General features: G+C 56.9%; 1 protein-coding gene across 2 annotated transcripts in view; it reads right to left on the bottom strand.

The window, feature by feature from the left end:
• Nucleotides 1-16601, bottom strand: part of SLC6A9 (solute carrier family 6 member 9) — a 31506-nt gene extending 14905 nt beyond the window's left edge. For both annotated transcript variants that reach the window (XM_086384017.1, XM_086384010.1), the window contains exons 1-2: nucleotides 16485-16601; nucleotides 10885-11000 (exon numbers count right to left, since the gene is read on the bottom strand). Coding sequence is in view for 1 of the 2 variants with exons in the window: in XM_086384010.1 (XP_086240136.1) it covers nucleotides 10885-10914 (30 nt within the window). In the remaining variant the exon portion in view is untranslated. The remainder of the gene's footprint in view (nucleotides 1-10884; nucleotides 11001-16484) is intronic.
• Between the last annotated feature and the right edge of the window lie 1083 nt (nucleotides 16602-17684).

Consider the following 17684-nt stretch of genomic DNA (forward strand, 5'->3'; position numbering starts at 1 on the left):
AGCGTGGGCTGCAGAAGAGGGGGCTGGTCAGGAAGGGCTGATGAAAGGGTTGCCCCAAAGGAAGGTTGCAGGCTTGCCTGGGGAGCTGTGGGGCTGGACTGGGTGGCCTGAAGCCCCACTGAGGACCCCAACCCCACAGTTGGGACTAACCCGGTAAGTCCCTTTATAAGTGTGAGCAGACCCGTCCCCCATGTCATCTCCCTTCCACCCCTCCCACTGAGTCAGCCACCCTGAGCCAGAGCCTGAGGGGTCAGAGGAGTCAGAGGCAAGGGAGGACCCTGAGAGTCACCAACAGAGAAGCCCAGAGAGTCCCTGAGTGACAGTCTCCCAGAAATGGTCAGGTGTCCCGGGAGGACACCCAGGGTCAGAGACATAGCTGCACGACTCTGAGGGACAGCACTGTCGTGACACTGACCCTCAGTTTGAAAGAGAGATTCAAGGCACATAGGCAACTAAACAAATGGGCCTGGTCCCTTGCTGCTGCTGGACTCCGACACTGACCGACAGGCGCAGAGTGGGGGAATGGTCTCACCGGGCCTGCGCCTTCCAGGAAGGCCTCTTTCGGAAGGCAGGCCCAGAGGCCCCAGCACCTGATGGTGGCCCTCGTAGCCACGCACACTTTGCTCTCAGTGGGCGCATCTGGGGGGCTGCTCCAGGCTTGCACAGCACATGAGCACTACTGCACAGACACCCTTGTTCTGCACAAAGGTGTCACCTCCCACCCAGCACTGCCCAGAGGACAGCCTGTGTGCATTCATTTGCAGCCTCGGAGGTTTACAAGCACCTACTATGTGCCAAGCCCTACCTCAGGCTCAGGGAATTCAGAAGTGAACAAAACACACCCCGACTCACTCAGAGCTAGAAGTCCAGGGGGAAGTAAGCCATTGATGAGATAAACACATAATTTTTACATGCAACTTCAACGTGACCACAAAGGGGAATTTCTCAAATCACGAGAGCGTGAAAGGATGACTAGGGTGGGGGTGGGAGCAGGGTGAGGTCACAGAAGGCTGCCCTGACGAAGAGGCTTGAAGGCCACCTTGGGTCGGGGCGGGGGGGCAGCTCCCAGATCTAGTGTGACAGGTCCCTACAGAATCCTGGCTAAGCCTGTCTCCATCTCCTAGGGCCTTTTTTGGGGACAGGCCTAGCAATAGCTTGGGGCTTCGGGGGGCATTTTTTCAGAGGGTGTGAGCCCTGCCTGGGGTAGTTTATCCATTCCCAAACAAAGCCCAGCCAAATAGGCCTCCTATATGTTGATCCTACAATAACAGTTTTATTCTGTCAGAGGCTTGTTTACTTAGGGGCACAATGGAGGATTGTGGCAGCTGCAGAGTACATGGGTGGGGTCACGAAGCAGCAGTTACAGCTGTAAGAGAGACAACTGAGGGTCCAGAGTGGCCTCACGGGTGGAGCCAGGGCAAGGCCTCTTGCAGAGACCAAGGTCCTAAGGTTTGATGTTCAAGGCCTGACCAAGTGCAGCAGGACCAGACTTGGGCCTCTGAGGTCTCTGCTCCTCCCCTGGCATGGAGGGCCCTGGGAGGGTGGCCAGCAGCGAGTCACAGGCTGACTGAGCCCTCAGGAGTCAGTGGTCGCATTCACGAGCAGCACACTACTGAGCCTTGCGCTCAACAGTTCAGCCCTGCTGGCTGTGCCCCTTGGAGGCCCAAGCCTGGGGGACTGGGGCCTGAAACTGGAGATGGGGATGGGACTGTGGCGGGAAGTAACAAACCCGAGGGGTCTGCTATGCAGGACGAGGTGCGCTGACGCCCTGCAAGTGGTGGGAGGAGCTCCCAGCAGAAGCAGCACCAGCCGCTGCTCCCTGGCCCTGTATCCCAGCCCTTCAGTGCCCCATTCAGGAGCTGTGGAGGGAACGCTGCCGTGGGGGCCTGCTCCACAGCTAGGCCTCTGACTTTTCATTCCAGTGCAAGCTATGTGCAGGCAGTCTGGCTGGTGAGGGCGTAGTGCCCGGCAAAGGACAGAGGAAGCCCACCTTCCTCCAAGGACACTGGAGGAGTCCCTCTGTGGAGGTTCCTGGGGGCTCTAGTTCCCTTCCAGCCTTCTTCTGGGGACTCCCCTCCACTTCCTTCCTGGACAGCAATGCCAAGGCCAGCGAGACTTTTCCAATGCTGCATAACTTTTTTTCTCCTTGCATAATTTTCCTTATTCTAAGCCTTCCATTCTTTTTTACCTGCTGGGTGGAAGGCCTGTCACTGATAGTAACAGTCCCTACAGAGGTTGTTGGCTCTGAGGTGCCCACAAAAGAATGTCTTTGTGCTCGTGGGTTTGACCCAGACTGGTGGCCCGTCTGCCTAACCCAGCTCAGCCCTGCCGACTGGCCAGGCTCCAGGCTCCTGCTGCCCATCACCCATCTCCCACTGTCTGTGGCCCCTCGCTGCTCTCCCAACCTCCCTCCCTCGCTCACACCTGGGTGGTGAGTTAAACCAGAGTGGCCTGGTGCCCTTCTGGATTGGTCCCTCCTCCTTGGGCTCCCTGGATAGCCCCCACCCTCACCTCTGACTCGCCTTCATGGGCCTCATGGGTGATCTCCAGATTGGGGATTGCCCTGCCCTGTGCCCAAGCTTCCCCAGGCCCAGCACAATGCAGGCTATGGGGCGTGCCTTCCACGGCTGTGTGGGTGGGCTGGCTGGTCATCCTCCATGAAGTCCGCCAGGCAGAGACATACACACATAAGACCCTCAGCGCCCCATCCTTAGAAGCAGCCACTGAGGCAGCAGTGTCCGTGCCTGCACAAGGATTTGTGACCTGTCTTGGGTTCACAACCTCCCACCCCATCCCTGCCCAGGAAGGTGAGCCACACTGAGCAGTTGCTTATGTAAGTCCTCTCCCTAGCCCTCTGCCCTCTGTTTATTCACTGTTCTGGGTGAACTCCTGGAATTCAGGCAGTTCAGCTCCGAGGGCAGAAACCAGAGCTCCCCACCACACCTTGGGCTTGGCAGGGTGGGGATCCCACACTGGGGGTTAGCATCCTAGCATTCCAGAACCTGCACCCCTAGGAGCCCGAACCTCTTCCACTCTCAGCATTGAGAGACCTTAGCTATAAAATCAGGGGACAGACAGACAACCTCAATAGATCTCCTTATATTCTGTAGCTCTGCCTTGCCTGGAATTTGTTATTTCTGACTCTCTCCTGTATTTTCCATTAGTTCCCACTGGCTTTCTGAACAACTTAACAAAAAAAAAAAGTTGTTATTTGCTTTCTTTCCGATTATGAGCTTATCATTAAAAAAAAAAAAAATTGGAAACTCCAGCAAAGTGTAAAGAAACAGCACTGCAGAGCCCGCTCCCGAGGCCGCCCCCAGCCCCCATCCCAGAGGCACCCCTCCCTTCTTCGTGTCCAGACTCAGAGGCAGCCCAGGTTTCTACTCTGGGCGATGGCTGCGCTCAGGCTGCCAACTCCCGCCCTCCGAAAGCAGTGTCCACTGGCTATTTCTGTGAATTGAGAGCTCTCTCTTCTGCTCTCGGTGGACACTGAGGACTCCTGGAGCAGGCCGGGCAGGGCGGGCCCACTGGGAGCCGCAGGCTTCTTGTCCAGGACTCTGAAGCCCCAGGGTTTGCTCAAGGGTGAAGTCCTCTCCAAGACAAACTTTGCAGAGGAGAACGGGCAAGACCCTACATCCCAGACTGACCCTGAGCCAAATCCAGATCCCTGGCAGCCTTCTCTGAGCTCCAGTCGGGGAATTCAGGCAGAACAGCCATGACAGTAAACCGTGGCTGCCTCGGGAGACCCGGGGACCTCACACCCCTTGGTTCTTGGTTCTCTGACTTGTCTTCCTGAGGCAGCACCTGCCCTGCAATGACAGAGCCTTCCATCCTTCAGCTGGCTTTGCTGATCCAGACACGGGAAAGAGTTAAGCGCCGGGCTGGAGGAGCGGGACCATGGGAAAATCTACCCCAGACTCGAGCGTATGCAGGGACTATTAGTGTCTCCTGCCTCAAGGAAAACCTCGCGGCACCTCTCAGGAGATCAGGCCCTCACATGGGAGGTGAGAGAGGCAAGGACGTGCCTGGTGCTGTTTCATCCCAGAGACCGGACTGGCAGAGGGCTCTGCCAATTCTGACCTGCCAATATTGTGGACAGCAGACAGGAGATGCAGCCTGGGCATGTCGGGCTCCACTCCAGACCCTTGGGATAGTGACGGGACCACCGGGTGGGCTCTGCCTCTGCCCTGAAGCCCAACAGTCCTGCCCCGCACTGTGGCAGCCGTGAGCAGCCTCTGCCCCAGTCGGCTGGCATCGTGCTGGCATTTTGGAAGTGGCTTTGGTTGCTGATCCTGGCAGTCCTGAGGGTGAAGGGCAGCCCTGCATAATGCTACTCCCAAACCCAACTCAGGTCTCCCCAGAGGACATGCCTTCTCTTGCCTGCTGGAGGTCAAGTCAGGATCCGCTGCAGAGAAAGAGGTGGCTGTCCCAGTCCCCTTTCCCTCACTGCCATCAACCACACTGTGCCTGCCATCCCCGCCCATCCCCTGCTTCCAGGGATGAGGGCATACCAGTGGTGCCCACGCCACTGGGGCCTTGTCGTGGACACTGGCGAACATTCCACAGGGTTGTCGCCTCCCAGCTGAGAGGCTCGCCCACCCCCTTCCCCCATCCTCACCACTCAGCCCCTGTACCAAATCCCCCTGCCCCCTCACACACTCTCCCCATAGGAGTAACTGCCGTGGCACAGACAATGGGGCTGTATTGATTAGTACAATTCCTGGGCACCTCCGGCCCGTCTCCCCGGGAGCTAGGACAATGCAGCTTTGATACACAGAGCAGATTCTCAGCAGGTCCTTGGGCTGGGGGAGCCCTCACACCCCCATTCTCCTCCCCCGCGCCCCTGCCACACAGCTAACTCTTCCTGCTCCTTTGCACAGTTGCAACTTTTTGGGTCACTTTTGCTGGTGTCTGTCTCTCTGGCTGGCTGCGCCTGCCCCTCCCTGGCACAGACCACTCAGCCCCTCTCCCCACCCCCAGTCCTGCCTCCCAGTCTGCCTGGCACCAGAGAGGGGGCTTGACCTCCTCAAAGGTGACTGACCTGTTCTGGGGAGGAGGGGGCCACAGGTCCCTGAGCCGCCGCCATCCCGGGGTGAGCACTTGGAGCGGAGTGCGCGTGTCTCCTCCGCTCATTCACACCTCTGCCAGCTCCGGGCGACACTGACGCATCCCCTGCCTCTTCCACTGCCGGCTGGGCAGCATCAATTACTTTCACCTCATCTCCTCCCGAAGCTCTGCCTACCCCCTCCCCTGGCCCTCCCCCTCCGGCCAGTCCCCATGCAGCCCAGCGCGGATGCTCCACAGCTAGAGTGAGGCGTGGGGCTTGTTGTGTTTCTCCCTTGTTCCCAGCAAGTTATTGGAACAAAAAACACATACACACACTCACAACCACAGAGTGAGGCAGAGCGGGTGCAGCAGAGAGAGAGAAGGCAGCTCATTCACGTTCTAGAGTGGGGTCTGGGGCCCAGATGCTTCTGAGCACACGGACCTGGCACTTGGTGGGCTCCTGGTAATGAGGTTGGGTACCACTGGGCACTAGAGATGGTGAAGGGGCAGGGAGAAGAGGACATAGCCACAGGGCACTACCAGAGCATCTCAGACTTCACAGGGTGCTGTGGGCTGAGGGGTGATAGGCCCTGGAGCAACCCCCCCAGGACTTGGGGATCCCCAGCCAGCCAAGATGGCTTTGCTGATCCAGACACGGATCAGCTTCTGTGACACTCACACCTCTGTGAGTGTGTCCTCACAGAAGAATGTGACTGACTCTGCAAAAAAGTTGTGGCCTGGTGAACTGCACTGTCACCTGTCTGAAGAAAGATGGTATTACCCAAGAGGGTGGCTGCAGAACACAGATCCTTGACAATTAGCACTGGGTCACTTAGAACCTGAGGCAGTCCCTCTGGAAAAGAGTGCTGAGTGGTCTGGGTAGAATGTCACTCAGACCCTCCAATCCCTCTTCTCTGAGGCCACACTCACTGGTCAGTCTCCAGTGGGTGCGGAGACACCACAAAACAGCAACCAGGAAGGTGGGCACGAGTGTTCTGGTGCTGGGGAGACATAGCTTCCAGTTTTTGGAAACTGATGGGTGGGCAAAGGGTCTGGTACAAAGTAGGATCTTAGTAACCTAAGATCAGGCATGAATTCTGATGTAAAGGACATCTTCCCTGTGAGTTTGGTAAGTGTGCTGACTCCAATGGGAACATGGCAGGATGACACTATTTTAAAATTTGTTGTTATTATTATTTTAAAAATATTTATTGGGCTGCGTTGGGTCTAAGTTGCAGCGCACGGGCTCTCTAGTTGTGGCATGCGGGGTCAGCAGTTGTGGTGTGACAGTTTAGTTGCTCCGTGGCATGTGGGATCTTAGTTCTCTGACCAGTGGCATCGAACCCATGTCCCCTGCACTGCAAAGTGGATTCCTAGCCCCTGGACTACCAGGGAAGTCCCAACATCATTATTTTTTAAAAGGCGAAGTCTTTAGTCAGACAGGCCTGGGTTCAAACCCCAGCTCCGGTGGACCTCCCTCTATGTATCTCCTTAGGCAAGTTACTTTACTTGTCTGGTCTTAGTTTCTTTATCTCTAAAATGGGGATCATATCTACCCATCTTTGAAGCTAGTGAGCATTATTAATAATAGCAATAGATGATATATATTAAGTGCTTACTGTGAGCCAGACGCTGTCCTAAACACTTCATATGAATATATATTAACTCATTTAATCCTCCCAACAGCCCCTTGAGGTGGGTATGCTACTATGCCCATTTTGGGAGAGAAGATGGGGAGTAACCTTGGCTCAAGCAAGTCTCCCAAGAGAACGGCCTCAGACCCTAGAGACTGAGCTGCTTCCAGGCCAGCCTCATGCAGCCGGGTCCCCAGACACGCTCTGCTGACTTCCGCTGACTTCCTGCGAGTCCAGACTGAGGGCCAAGCCCCTGGCTAGGCCACTGGTTCCAGGAAGGCCCAGTCATCCATGATGCCCAAATGCTCACTTCCACCCAGGGTGGGCTCTGGGCTTTGGCTGCCCTGGCCTGGGCCGGGTGCCCAGAACAGGCAGCCCTGGCTGGACAGCTTTCTCTGGCTCTGGCCATGGGGACAGCAGGCGGCAGCAGCCCAGCTGGGTCCTGGCCGTAATGAGGCCTCATTAGTGGGATCCAGCTGCTCTAGCCCCACTCAGGGAGGCCGGCTCCCCCAAGCCCGCCTCTGACTTTTCTTAATAAGAGTGGGCATTCCTCCAGAGGGTCAAGGAGTTGAGGGGCTTTGTTTGCGACCTGTGACTCTGAGGGAAGGTCCTGCTGAGGCAGGACTGCAAAGTGCTGGGGTGTTGGGGCCTCCGGGAAGCTGTGTGAGGGGAGGGGAGGCCACAGAGCTAAGTCGGCGGGCTCCAGGCGGGCCAGGGTTGGGAGGGAGGCCAAGCGGAATGGAGGGCAGGTCCCAGTCCAGAGAGGAAGCCTGAGAAGGTTGAGGCTTTTCCTCTGGGTCTAGATGTTGTCCATTTCACTGGGGAGGCTGCAGCTGTGAATCTAGGATCACCAGTCATTGTGCAGGCTGCCCTGGCTAGGACAGCACCTCCTCTGTGCTAGTCCTTGTCATGTAAGGAGAGTGCACACTGTGTGTTGGTGCCTGAGATAGGAGAAGACCTACTGTGTGTCAAACCGCACTAGGAAGGCACCCAGCGTGTGCCAGGTCCAGTGCTGGGAGAGCACCCGCTGTGTGCCAGCCCCATGCCCGGGAGCCCTGGTGGTCTGCTGGGTCCTGCACTAGATGAGTGCCTCATGTACGCCAAATTCTGGGCCAGGTGAGGACCCAGGATATAGTCAGCCCTGAGCAAGGTGAGCATATATTGTGCACTTGGCACTGTGCTAGGTGAGTGCCCAATGTGTGCCACGTCATACTGGTTGAGCACTTGTCACATGCCGAGACTCATGCTAGGAGAATGCCTGGTAAGTGACAAGCCTTTTACCAAGGGAGGGCCCGGTATATGCCAAACCCTGTGCTTGCTGAGCTCCCAGGATGTGTCAAGCCCACACTGGTTGAGCACTTGCCACATGCCAGGACCCGGGCTGGGTGAGCATCCACTGTGTACCAGGCTCTGAGATGGCTGCTGCAGACAAGAAGTATCTAAACACTCTTGTCAAAGCACAACAGAACAGGTCAGGGTGGGGCAGCCCCAGGCTGCCCCAGAGCTTTCAAAGCCCTCTAAGATGATTTAGATGCTCTGGCACCTGGAGCCCTAGCCTGGGTGACTCTGCTTTTATTCATCATGAGGCTTCCCAGTAGCAGAGCCACCCAATGCAGCAGAGATGTGGGGAGAGACCAGTGAGGCTCACCAAGGCCTATCTGCCCAATGCTGTATGAGTGGGGAGCAGGCACAGGGAAAGGGACTGAGTGGGACTTTGTGTGAGACAGTGGGATTAAAGCTGAGCCACTGGGGCTCTCCTGTCTTGGGCTCCTCACTACCAGCTTCCTGTCCTCTGAGCCCCAGGCAACCCGGCCCTACATGTGTATAAATAGAGGCACTAGGTCTCCATGAAAGGAACCACCCCCACCCCCACCCCTGGTGCCCCCAAGCATCCCAGCTGCTCCCAGGCTTGGAGGCACCCCGGCCAGCTGGGTTCCTGCATGGCCCTGTCCTAGGAGCTGCTGAGGCGTGAGGGAGGCAGCTGAGCTGGCCTGGCAGAGACCATCTGGGTTGGGAGTGGGGGTGAGGCACACGTGCAGCAGGCATGTGGGCCTGGGCACGTGCTGAGAAGTGGCTTGCGCTCCATGGGGCACCTGCCGCATGGAGAGTCCAGCAGAGGCTCCAAGGATGACATAGGGTAGACCCTGAGCAGACCCAGGGGGCCATGTCTTCACACCCAAGCCTGGGGCAAAGGGCGATGGAAGTGAGGACCTCGTGGCCGGGGCCAGCTGCCTACTCCCTCATACCAGGGCACAAATGGCAACAGAAGTCACGGACCTGGGAGGGTCCAAGTGCCCCTGGTTTACACGCATGGCCCTCAGCTCCCTCTGTTCTGCCCCACCATGGCCTCTAGAGAAGGAGCATCCTTCATGATCTGCCTTTAAGGGACCACGGGCAGCTAATGAAGTCCGGGTACAGCTGCCCAGGTTAGCTAAGAGGGATGGCGCTCCTCAGAGACAAGCGCTACACGGAGGCAGCACTGGTTCCAACTGAGTCCTGAGAATAGTGTAGCCCAGGGTCATAAGCAGAACTGAGAAAGAAGCAGGAATAGAATCTCGAGCAACCACTAGGGGTGCCCAGGGGACCTGCTATGGAGCCTCAGACGCAGCAGCGGCGGGCAGATGTCAAAGGTCAAAGGGCACGAAGGAAACTAAGCTCTGGCTATCTTTAGGCACATCCTGGTGCTGGGAACGGGTGTCCCAAGGCAGCATTCCCTTCTACAGACAGGCTGGCCGGCAGAGCCTGGGGTCTGGGAAGCTCAGCCCCAGCAGGGGTTCTGGGACCTTGGGATTCAGGCTCCCTGTGCTGCCCACGTGGGTCCCCCATCACCCCTGCCTGCCTGCCCCAGTCCTTTCAGGGTCACTCCAAAGAAAGCAGAGCAGCCAGGGAGTACTCAGAGGGTTTCTTAAGTTTCACGGGACTCAGAATCTCCATGGAGGGAGGGGCAGAGCCGCACTCCACTTTCTGCTACAGGCCCATGGAGATTCCAACACTTTTGGCAAGAAGGAAGCCCGTCTTGATCCTATCATGGCATCTACTCCCCCCTAGCAAGTATGAGGGTCTTAAGCCCTCCATCTCTGCCCACGTCTGAGCACTCAAGAGTTCAGGCTGGCTCAGGAATACTTTGAGAAGCCTAGTTCATTCAGACTTGTTCCAATCAGGAGTGGGCCAGACCAGAGCGGGCCTAAGGGGCTGGATGCTGGAAGTGCAGGACCAGGCAGGAGAGAGAGTCCTGAGCCTGGAGCACAACTGTTTGACTCCCTCCCCAACAGCATTTCTCTGGACCCGGGACTTAAGAGTCCCAGAAATCCCTGGTGAGAGACAGGGCTTGTTTGGGGAGGGCTCAGCAAGAGACCCTAGGTCAATCAGTCTTTCAGTGAATGAGAACAGCAACAGGAGAATCCATGTGGGGAAGGGAGGGGCCAAGGGAAGGGCCATGTTTAGCCACTGGCTTCCTCCAGGGCAGCTGCCCGGTCTCACTGGTTCTTGAGGCAATATCCCCAGAGAAGGAATACAACGACTGCCCTTGGGGTATTTTCCTGGCTTCTGATTCCAGAGCTGGCCTGCTCCGCCCATCCATGAGCCATCCGTCCATGAGCTGGCCCTGCTCTTGCCCGCTGCTTCGTACCACCTCTTCTGTGCTCTGAGGCAGCAGGCAGTGAAGAGCCGTGACTTGGGGAAAGGGGAGGGGGATGTTTCCTGAAAGACCTCACAAGAGGATTCAACATGAAATGCTCTATGCTATTTCTCTAGTGGAAGACGAGAAACATCCATCTCTGAGGACTCCTCGATCAGTACCTACTGAATGCTCTCCACAGCAGGCAGAGCACAGGATGGGGGTGCTGGGGTGTCAGCCATAGGACAGCCCTCCCGGCAGGATCAACAGCAGCCTGCTTTCCAGGGTATCTTGTGATGAGGGTGGGGAGTGTGCTTCCTGCCTCCCAGCATGACTTTTGGGCTCTGTAGCAGAATCTGCCTGCTGTGGGCTCCAAACAGCGGCAATATCTAACCTGCTGGGTGAGGGGCTGCCTGCCTGGGCCTGAGACAGCCCTACCACTCAGGAGTCCTGGCAGTGCCAGACTCGGGGCCCCATGGAGCCTCCTAGGCCCTCCTGTCAAGGCCAGCAGCTGACAGCAGGCCCCAGAAGGGATGGACGGTGCTCATGACCCCCACCCTCTCCCTGCAGTCTGGTCCCTGTACTCACCAGCATCCCTTTGGCACCTTTTCCTACCATGGTGGTGGTGGGTTAGGGGCTCTGGACTCCCAGACCACACTCACAGGCTCTGTTTCTAGCACCTTTCAGAGTACAGGCCTCCAGAGCTGTGGAGAGAGCAGAGAATGAGGTGAGGATCTGGCCCAGGGAAGGCAGGGCAGGACATGTGTGGCTCTCCAGAACAGGTAGTGCAGGGCCCAGACCACCTGCCGCTCTTCCCTCCCGTCCTGTTCCTTTCTGGATGACCCTCAATCCAGTTCCTACCTCACTCTTCTCCCAACCCTTCCCCTGGATCCCTTGGTCTCCAGGCTTCCTGTCCCAATGGGCAAAGGTCTATTTTTGACTCTCCAGATGCCCAATTCTATAAAAGATAAAAAATGAACACAGAACTGGGACAGGGTCCAATTCCTTCATTGTCTGTGTGAATGGCCTCAACCTTTCCCCTGAAGGGGAGTCAGCTTGGATCAGCACATGCTCCCCGACCGCGCCCTGGCCATGCGGCCAGGATGGGCCTTCCCTATCCTGGTGCTGCTCAGCCTGGGCTCCAGGCATCTGGGCTTGTTGTTACATCACTAACTTGGACCAGAAGCTCTGGGCACAGCAAACACAGCATGTGCGGGCACGCCTCCGTGCCCTTGCTCAGGCGGGCGCCTGCCGAACACCCTGCCTCCTGCTCCCCAGGTGAAATTCTACAAACCCTTTGGGACCCTGCTTCAGTGTCACTTCTCTGTAGCTTTGCCTGACATGGCCCCCACTCCACTCCAGAATGAACAAATTGCTTCCTCTTTTGTGTTTTGTGCTACCAGTGTCCTTATAAACCCACTCTAGACATATTTGCTTATGTCTGTCAACTGTAGGTTGGCCAATTCCCTGAGGGGTTGGATGTGTTTCATTGACCCCTCTGTGCCCAGCTCGGCTTGCAGGAAGTGTTGGTGGAATTGAGTTGAAGGGAAATGGATAACACTGAGGCCTTGGAATCAGGAGCCAGGTCAGCTCAAGAGATCTTTCAGTCAAGTGGGGCTGGTGGTGGGGGGTGGGGAGCAGACAGACAGGCAGGAGGCACGGCCATGCGGCTGCTGGTGTCTGAAGGTTTGATGTTGGATGGATGCAGATGCAAGACGAGGTAGTTTTTGACATGCCACAGGAATGGAATCAAACTTCAAGAGCCTCAAGGAATGCTCTCACAGGAGGAAAACCCATGGTCAGATGGACAGGGACGTTCACCCTTCATAGGACCTGGTCACAGGAAGGACTGGGCTCTTCTCTGGGTACTCTCAGGGAGTGGACTGTAGCGCAAAGGCTATTCTGTGACACTTGGCCCCAACCACAGCCACTTTAAGAGTTCACCCGCAGACCCAGGAAGTCATTGGAAAGCTAGAAAAGAGGAGGAACCAGCTTTTCTTTGCCTATGCAAATCCACCCTAGGTTACCTTTGGCCCTTCCCCTGGTCACCAGTTGTCCTGCACAACCTCCTCAGGGCCAGGCAAGGGTGTGACTTGTGACCATTTCCCTCAGTTGCCCAGGCCAGGTTTCCTGCCTCTCTAGAGAAGTCCCTGCTCACGGCTTTGGTCTTCTGGGGTCAGTCAGAAGAAGAGAGAATGTGATCACACTCTTGTTCTCACTCTCCACATCCCTCCAAGCTATAAACTCTAGACTTATTGTCTTCAAAGCTGTCACTCTTTGGCTATCAAATAATAATGACAATGATGATAGTAATGAAGCGGAGCCACCTCATGGGTTGGACATCATGCCTTCTGGTCAGATGAGTAAACTGAGGACACTCTGTCCTGGAACTTGGGCTACAGGGTGATATCCCTGAGCAATGCGAATATGGCCCTTGTGTTCAAGGTGCTTCTCTTTCTCAGTGGGAAAAAGACTGCTTGGCAGCGGCTCCCAGGACAATGAGTTGGGTGCAAAGCTTTGCTACTTCTCCTGCTTCTGCTATTTCTGTTAAATGGCCCTATCCATCCATTCAAAAAGTACCACCTGAAAGCTTATGATAGGTCAGGCCCTCTGATAGGGGTTGGGCATCCACATTACCCAGGCACCAGGTCTGCCCCTCACCCATATATGGGCAACTATTGACAAGCTCTCTATCTGCCATGTGGGTCAGAGTCAAGTTAGCTTGTGATGAAGTGCTTGGACTCTGGGACCTGGGAGGAGGAGCTGACTCTGCCAACTCACTAGGTATGTGACTTCAAGCAAGTTACTTAACCTCTTTGACCCTTGGTTTTCTCAATCTGGAAGATGGGCTAATTATACTTCCTTTGTACCTTCTGAAGTTTCTGCTTAATTTTCGATTCTGCACGTCCTCCACTTTCTCCTCCCCTCCAATCCATTAATCTTCCCAAAGTCCTAAAACCCTGATTCCTTCCAATAGTCTTCCACAGCCAACAGGATATGGCCTAAATTGTTCAGCAGGCAGTTAGGGCTGGCCACAGTTCAATTCATTTATCCCACAAATATTTATTTCACACTTGCTCTGGGCACCTGTGCTGGGCACCATGAACTCTTCAGTCTCTGGCCTCCTGGAGCTTACAGGTTGGGTGGAAACAAGTGGAACTGGTGACTCAAATGCATATAATTAGAGCCTACGATAAAGGGTGCAAAAGTGAAAGATCTCTTCACCAGAGTCTACACCAGTGAGGCCTGGCCTTGTCTGAGAGTTACAGAGGACTTTCCTGAGGAAGTGATGTTTAAGAGTCAGAGTGGGATGATTAGGCAACAGTGAGCAACAGAAGAGGAAGAGCGATTCAAGCAAATGAAATAATACAGAGAAAGACCAGGAGCCTGGGGCTCAGAGTGAGGGAGAAAGTGGCCAAAGATGAAGGTAGATGCATAAGGAGGGTCAGGGTCTACAGGGCCTTGTTTTGATCTTTATCCTGAGGGCAATGACAGGACTGAAGTCTTTAAATCAGAATTGTAACTGTGAGCAGGAGCTACTGGTGGCGTGTGCATTTTGAAAACGCCAACCTAGATTAGTATGGAGAAAGGACTGGAGGGAGGGGAGAGGGGAAGAAAGGAAATTGATGAGGAATAGGCCAGGCCAGGAATGAGGGGGCTTGGCTCAGGAAGGTGATGATGGGGTGGGGAGAGGTGCACAGATTTGAGAAAAATATAGAAGGTCACTTTGGTAGGACTTGGTGATGCATTGGACTTGGGGGTGAGGGATAAGGAGGGGTCTCTGGTTTCTATTGGTATAATAGGAAGAAGCCAGTGCCCATTCCAGGGACAGAAATGCTGGAGATGCTGCAGGTTTGGAGTGGGGAGAGGATGAGCTAGGTTGGGTGAACTGGGTTCAAGTTGCCTGTGAGCCACCCAAGGAAGGATAGGGAAAGGACAGTCATAGGACCTGGTCCATCTTTACTGTCTCACTGCTCAGTCTTCCTCTCCTCTAAACAGGACTGTCGGGTCAATCAATTTTAAGGGTCCATCTGGGCCAAGCCTTGAAGTCATTGCTGGGAATGGAAAGGTGACAGGTTCTTTCCCTGCCTTCAAGAACCTCACAGTTTAGGAGAAAGAAGAGGAAGCGTAATTTCCCATTCACTGTGTTGGAGGGAGGGGAGGCGCTGTGGGAGTGGGGAACGGCCCTTAGTTCTGCTTAGAGCCCAAATCAGCTATCTACAGCCACTTATGGCCACCTGCGGGCCATGTGGGACTCTCCAGCATCCCCAGAGGGTTCTTGCCTTCATGCCTTTGCTTAGGCAATTCCCTCTTCCTTGAGCACCCTTGTCCCCATTTCCATCTGTATATACCCCACCCTTCTTCAAAGCCATTCCAAAGCCATTACCACCAAGAACCCTTCCTTTCTCTTCCACTTGCAGTCAGTCTTCCCACTGTGCCCCGGGTTACCCCCAATGCAAGCAATGTACATCTGATCAACATGTTCCTCACACGCAGCCGTTGCAGCATGGTTACTTGTGTCCAAATCTGCCTTCCCCACCAGCTGGAGAAATCCCAGGGCAGAGGGGTGATTCTTCTGCATCCTCAGAGCTGGGCACTGAGCCGCAGTCGCAGTGTAGGCCGAGTTAAGGGGGCGTTTTCTCTGCGGTGCTTGGAAACACTTGGGCATGCTCAGTGTCGCCCATTAGTCCCTTCCTAGAACCAGTCCTCCCTCACCCACTACCCTCCAATCTTCTGACACTCCCTCACTTTGGGGTTCTTTAACCTCTCAGGCCCTTCTCTCCTTCTCCACTCTTAGGCCCCTCAGCCTTTATCTTCTAGCGGCTGCAGCATCAGACTTGTTTCAGCAAAGAAACAGACCTAGGCATTATGAGAGAGCTGTCAGACAGACGGGGACGCGGCTCCTTTAAGAGTGGCCAGCGAGGGGGCGTGGCCTGCGGAGATCTAGCCCGAAGGGGGGCGCGGCTCCTTTAAGAAGCCGCGGGTCTGCTGAGAAGAGGCCCCTGAGCCGCAGGAAAAGGCGAGGTCGCTTTCAAAGCTGTAGCACCGCCTGGAGAGCCCGGATTCCTCGAAGCCGGCGCGCTCGCCTTAATCCCGGTGCGAGGTGTCGGGAGCGGGCGTTACATCAGCCGCCACGTGTGGGCCTCTCAGCTGGTGTGGGGGCGGTGACCCCGCCCCCCGGCCCCTGCGGTGGAAAAGTACCGGGGCGCCCAGGTCCCCGCCCCCTTGCCCCGCCCCCGGGCCGGCTCGGGCCCCTCCCGGCCCTCCGGGAAAGCCCCCCTCCCTCCCGGCCCCAGCCTCACGGTCTGCTCCGTTCGGCCGTTGTCTGCGGGGTGCGGGGCACCGGTTCGGGGTGGGCGCCCCGGGCTGCTAGGCCCCTACCCTCACCTGCAGCCGCCTGGGCCCGCCTTACGCGCACCCGGAATGAAGGTTGGGGTGGGGAGGGCGCGGATTCTTCCCAGGAGAGCAACTGCCCGAGAACACCGTGGCCGTAACCCCTTCCCAAAGCCGGGAGCCGCAGACAAGGGTCCGAGGGCACCGAGACTCCCTGACACGGCTTCCCAGGACCTTTGGGCGCGCGGGAACCCGCACCCGGCCGGCGAGTGAGCGAGCAGATAGGGAGGCAGGCCGGCTGGAGGGGCCAGATAGGCAGGCAGGCCGGCCGGCGGCCAGCGAGAAGATGGAGAGAAGGAGCCCGCATGAGGGGCGCAGACCCGGGCTGCCGGTTCCCGGCGTCGGCAGGCCCCAGCGCGCAGACCCTCTGGCGCCTCATACAGACGCTCTGGTTCCGGAGCTGCCGGCACTTTCACGCGCCCGCCGCCCGGGACCAAACCGGCATCGGCACGCAGCTCCCCCTCCTCCAGGAGCAGCCACCCAACCCCCCAACCCCGCCGCCGCCCCGCGCCGCCGTTCCGCCCGCTGCAGCTCCTTGGTGACAGCGGTGACACCCAGACGCACGCACCTACCCGACCTTTCCGGCGAGACAGACATCCCCACGCGTGCACCCACTCTCATCCACAGATGCCCGCATGCATGCGCGATCACACACACACACTCGCTCGCTCGCTCGCTCGCTCTCTCGGTCGCTCTTCCTGGGGCTCAGCCCCGTGGAGCCACCAAACACCCAGACCGACGGCAGGACAGAAAGAGGCTCGGGCCGCAGCGCCTCCGTCCCATAGACCCCTTACCATGCTGCAGCCCCCGGCCCAGGCGAGCTGGGTCCGAGCCGCGGTGCGCCCAGGTGGCTTTCTTAAAGGGAAAGTTGCATCAGCCTCTTGAGGCTATGTGCCGCCGCGAGTCTGCCCGCCCCGCGGAGCTGCTCGTCGCTCCTCCAGAGCTTGTTGTGTTTTGGTTTCGGGGAGGCGGGGGCCAAGAGTTTGGTGAAAGTTTGGAGAGTGAAGAAGGTTTGGGAGACCTAGCCAAGTCCCTCCCCTCTCCGAGCAGCTCCCCTGGCCGCCCTGCCCACCCACGCCACCCCCCCACCCCATTCTCATCCCCACCCCCCGGCCGACTTCTCAGGCTCCTCCTCCCAGGGAATAAAATTACAAGTTGCTCCAAGCTTTCCGACGATTGAACCCCACGAACCCATGGGAGTGGGCTCCGCAAAGGAGCCCCCTGCTCCGCCCCATCCTCGCTGCCCTCCAGCTGGGGCCCTTGGAGGAAGTAGATGTCGTCCCCTTCGGCTAGGTTGGAATGAAGCCAGAAAGGCCTGGGGCACTTGGGGGACTGGGGCTGGAGTTAGCCTGCCAGGCCCCCGGCCTTCTGCGCCTGCGTTCCCCCTAGAGAGAAGTCTGAGCAAATTCCATCCCCTTTAGAGCGGTGCCGCTGGGGACTGTGGGCACAGCTGGGTAAGGCCTGGGTCCTCCTCCTTGGAACTGGAGGGCTTGGGGGGCCTTTCTCCACGGACCCTCTCATTGGTTTGGTCAGACCTACACTGGCTCAGGTTCTATCCTTGTGTTGGGAAGATCCCCTGGAAGAGGTCATGGCAATCCGCTGTAGTATTCTTGCCTAGAGAATCCCATGGACAGAGGAGCCTGGTGGGCTACAGTATATAGGGTCGCAAAGACTTGGACACTACTGAAAGGACTTAGCATGCACAGGGATGGTTGTATTACAAGGGCTGCAGACACCAACCTGGGCCCTGTGTTCTCACCCTGGGGAGACATGCGGAGGTTCCAATCCTAGCTAAAGGAGACTTTGCCAAAGGGAGCTTTGCTGAGTCTCAGTTTCCTGTCCTACAAAAACACCTTGCTCCAGGCTGCCTCTGAGCAGCAAAGCCTGGCAGTTGGTGGAAAGGGGCTCCCACATTTACTTGTCTTGAGGCCACCAGCTTTCAAGGAGAAGGGCCAGTTAGTACTGGCTGTCAGGGGACTATTGTCATCCCAGTA

This window comes from Bos grunniens, chromosome 3 (assembly GCF_055505025.1).
Source record: "Bos grunniens cultivar Pamir isolate PY7600 chromosome 3, Bosgru_T2T1.0, whole genome shotgun sequence".
NCBI classification, from domain to species: domain Eukaryota; kingdom Metazoa; phylum Chordata; class Mammalia; order Artiodactyla; family Bovidae; genus Bos; species Bos grunniens.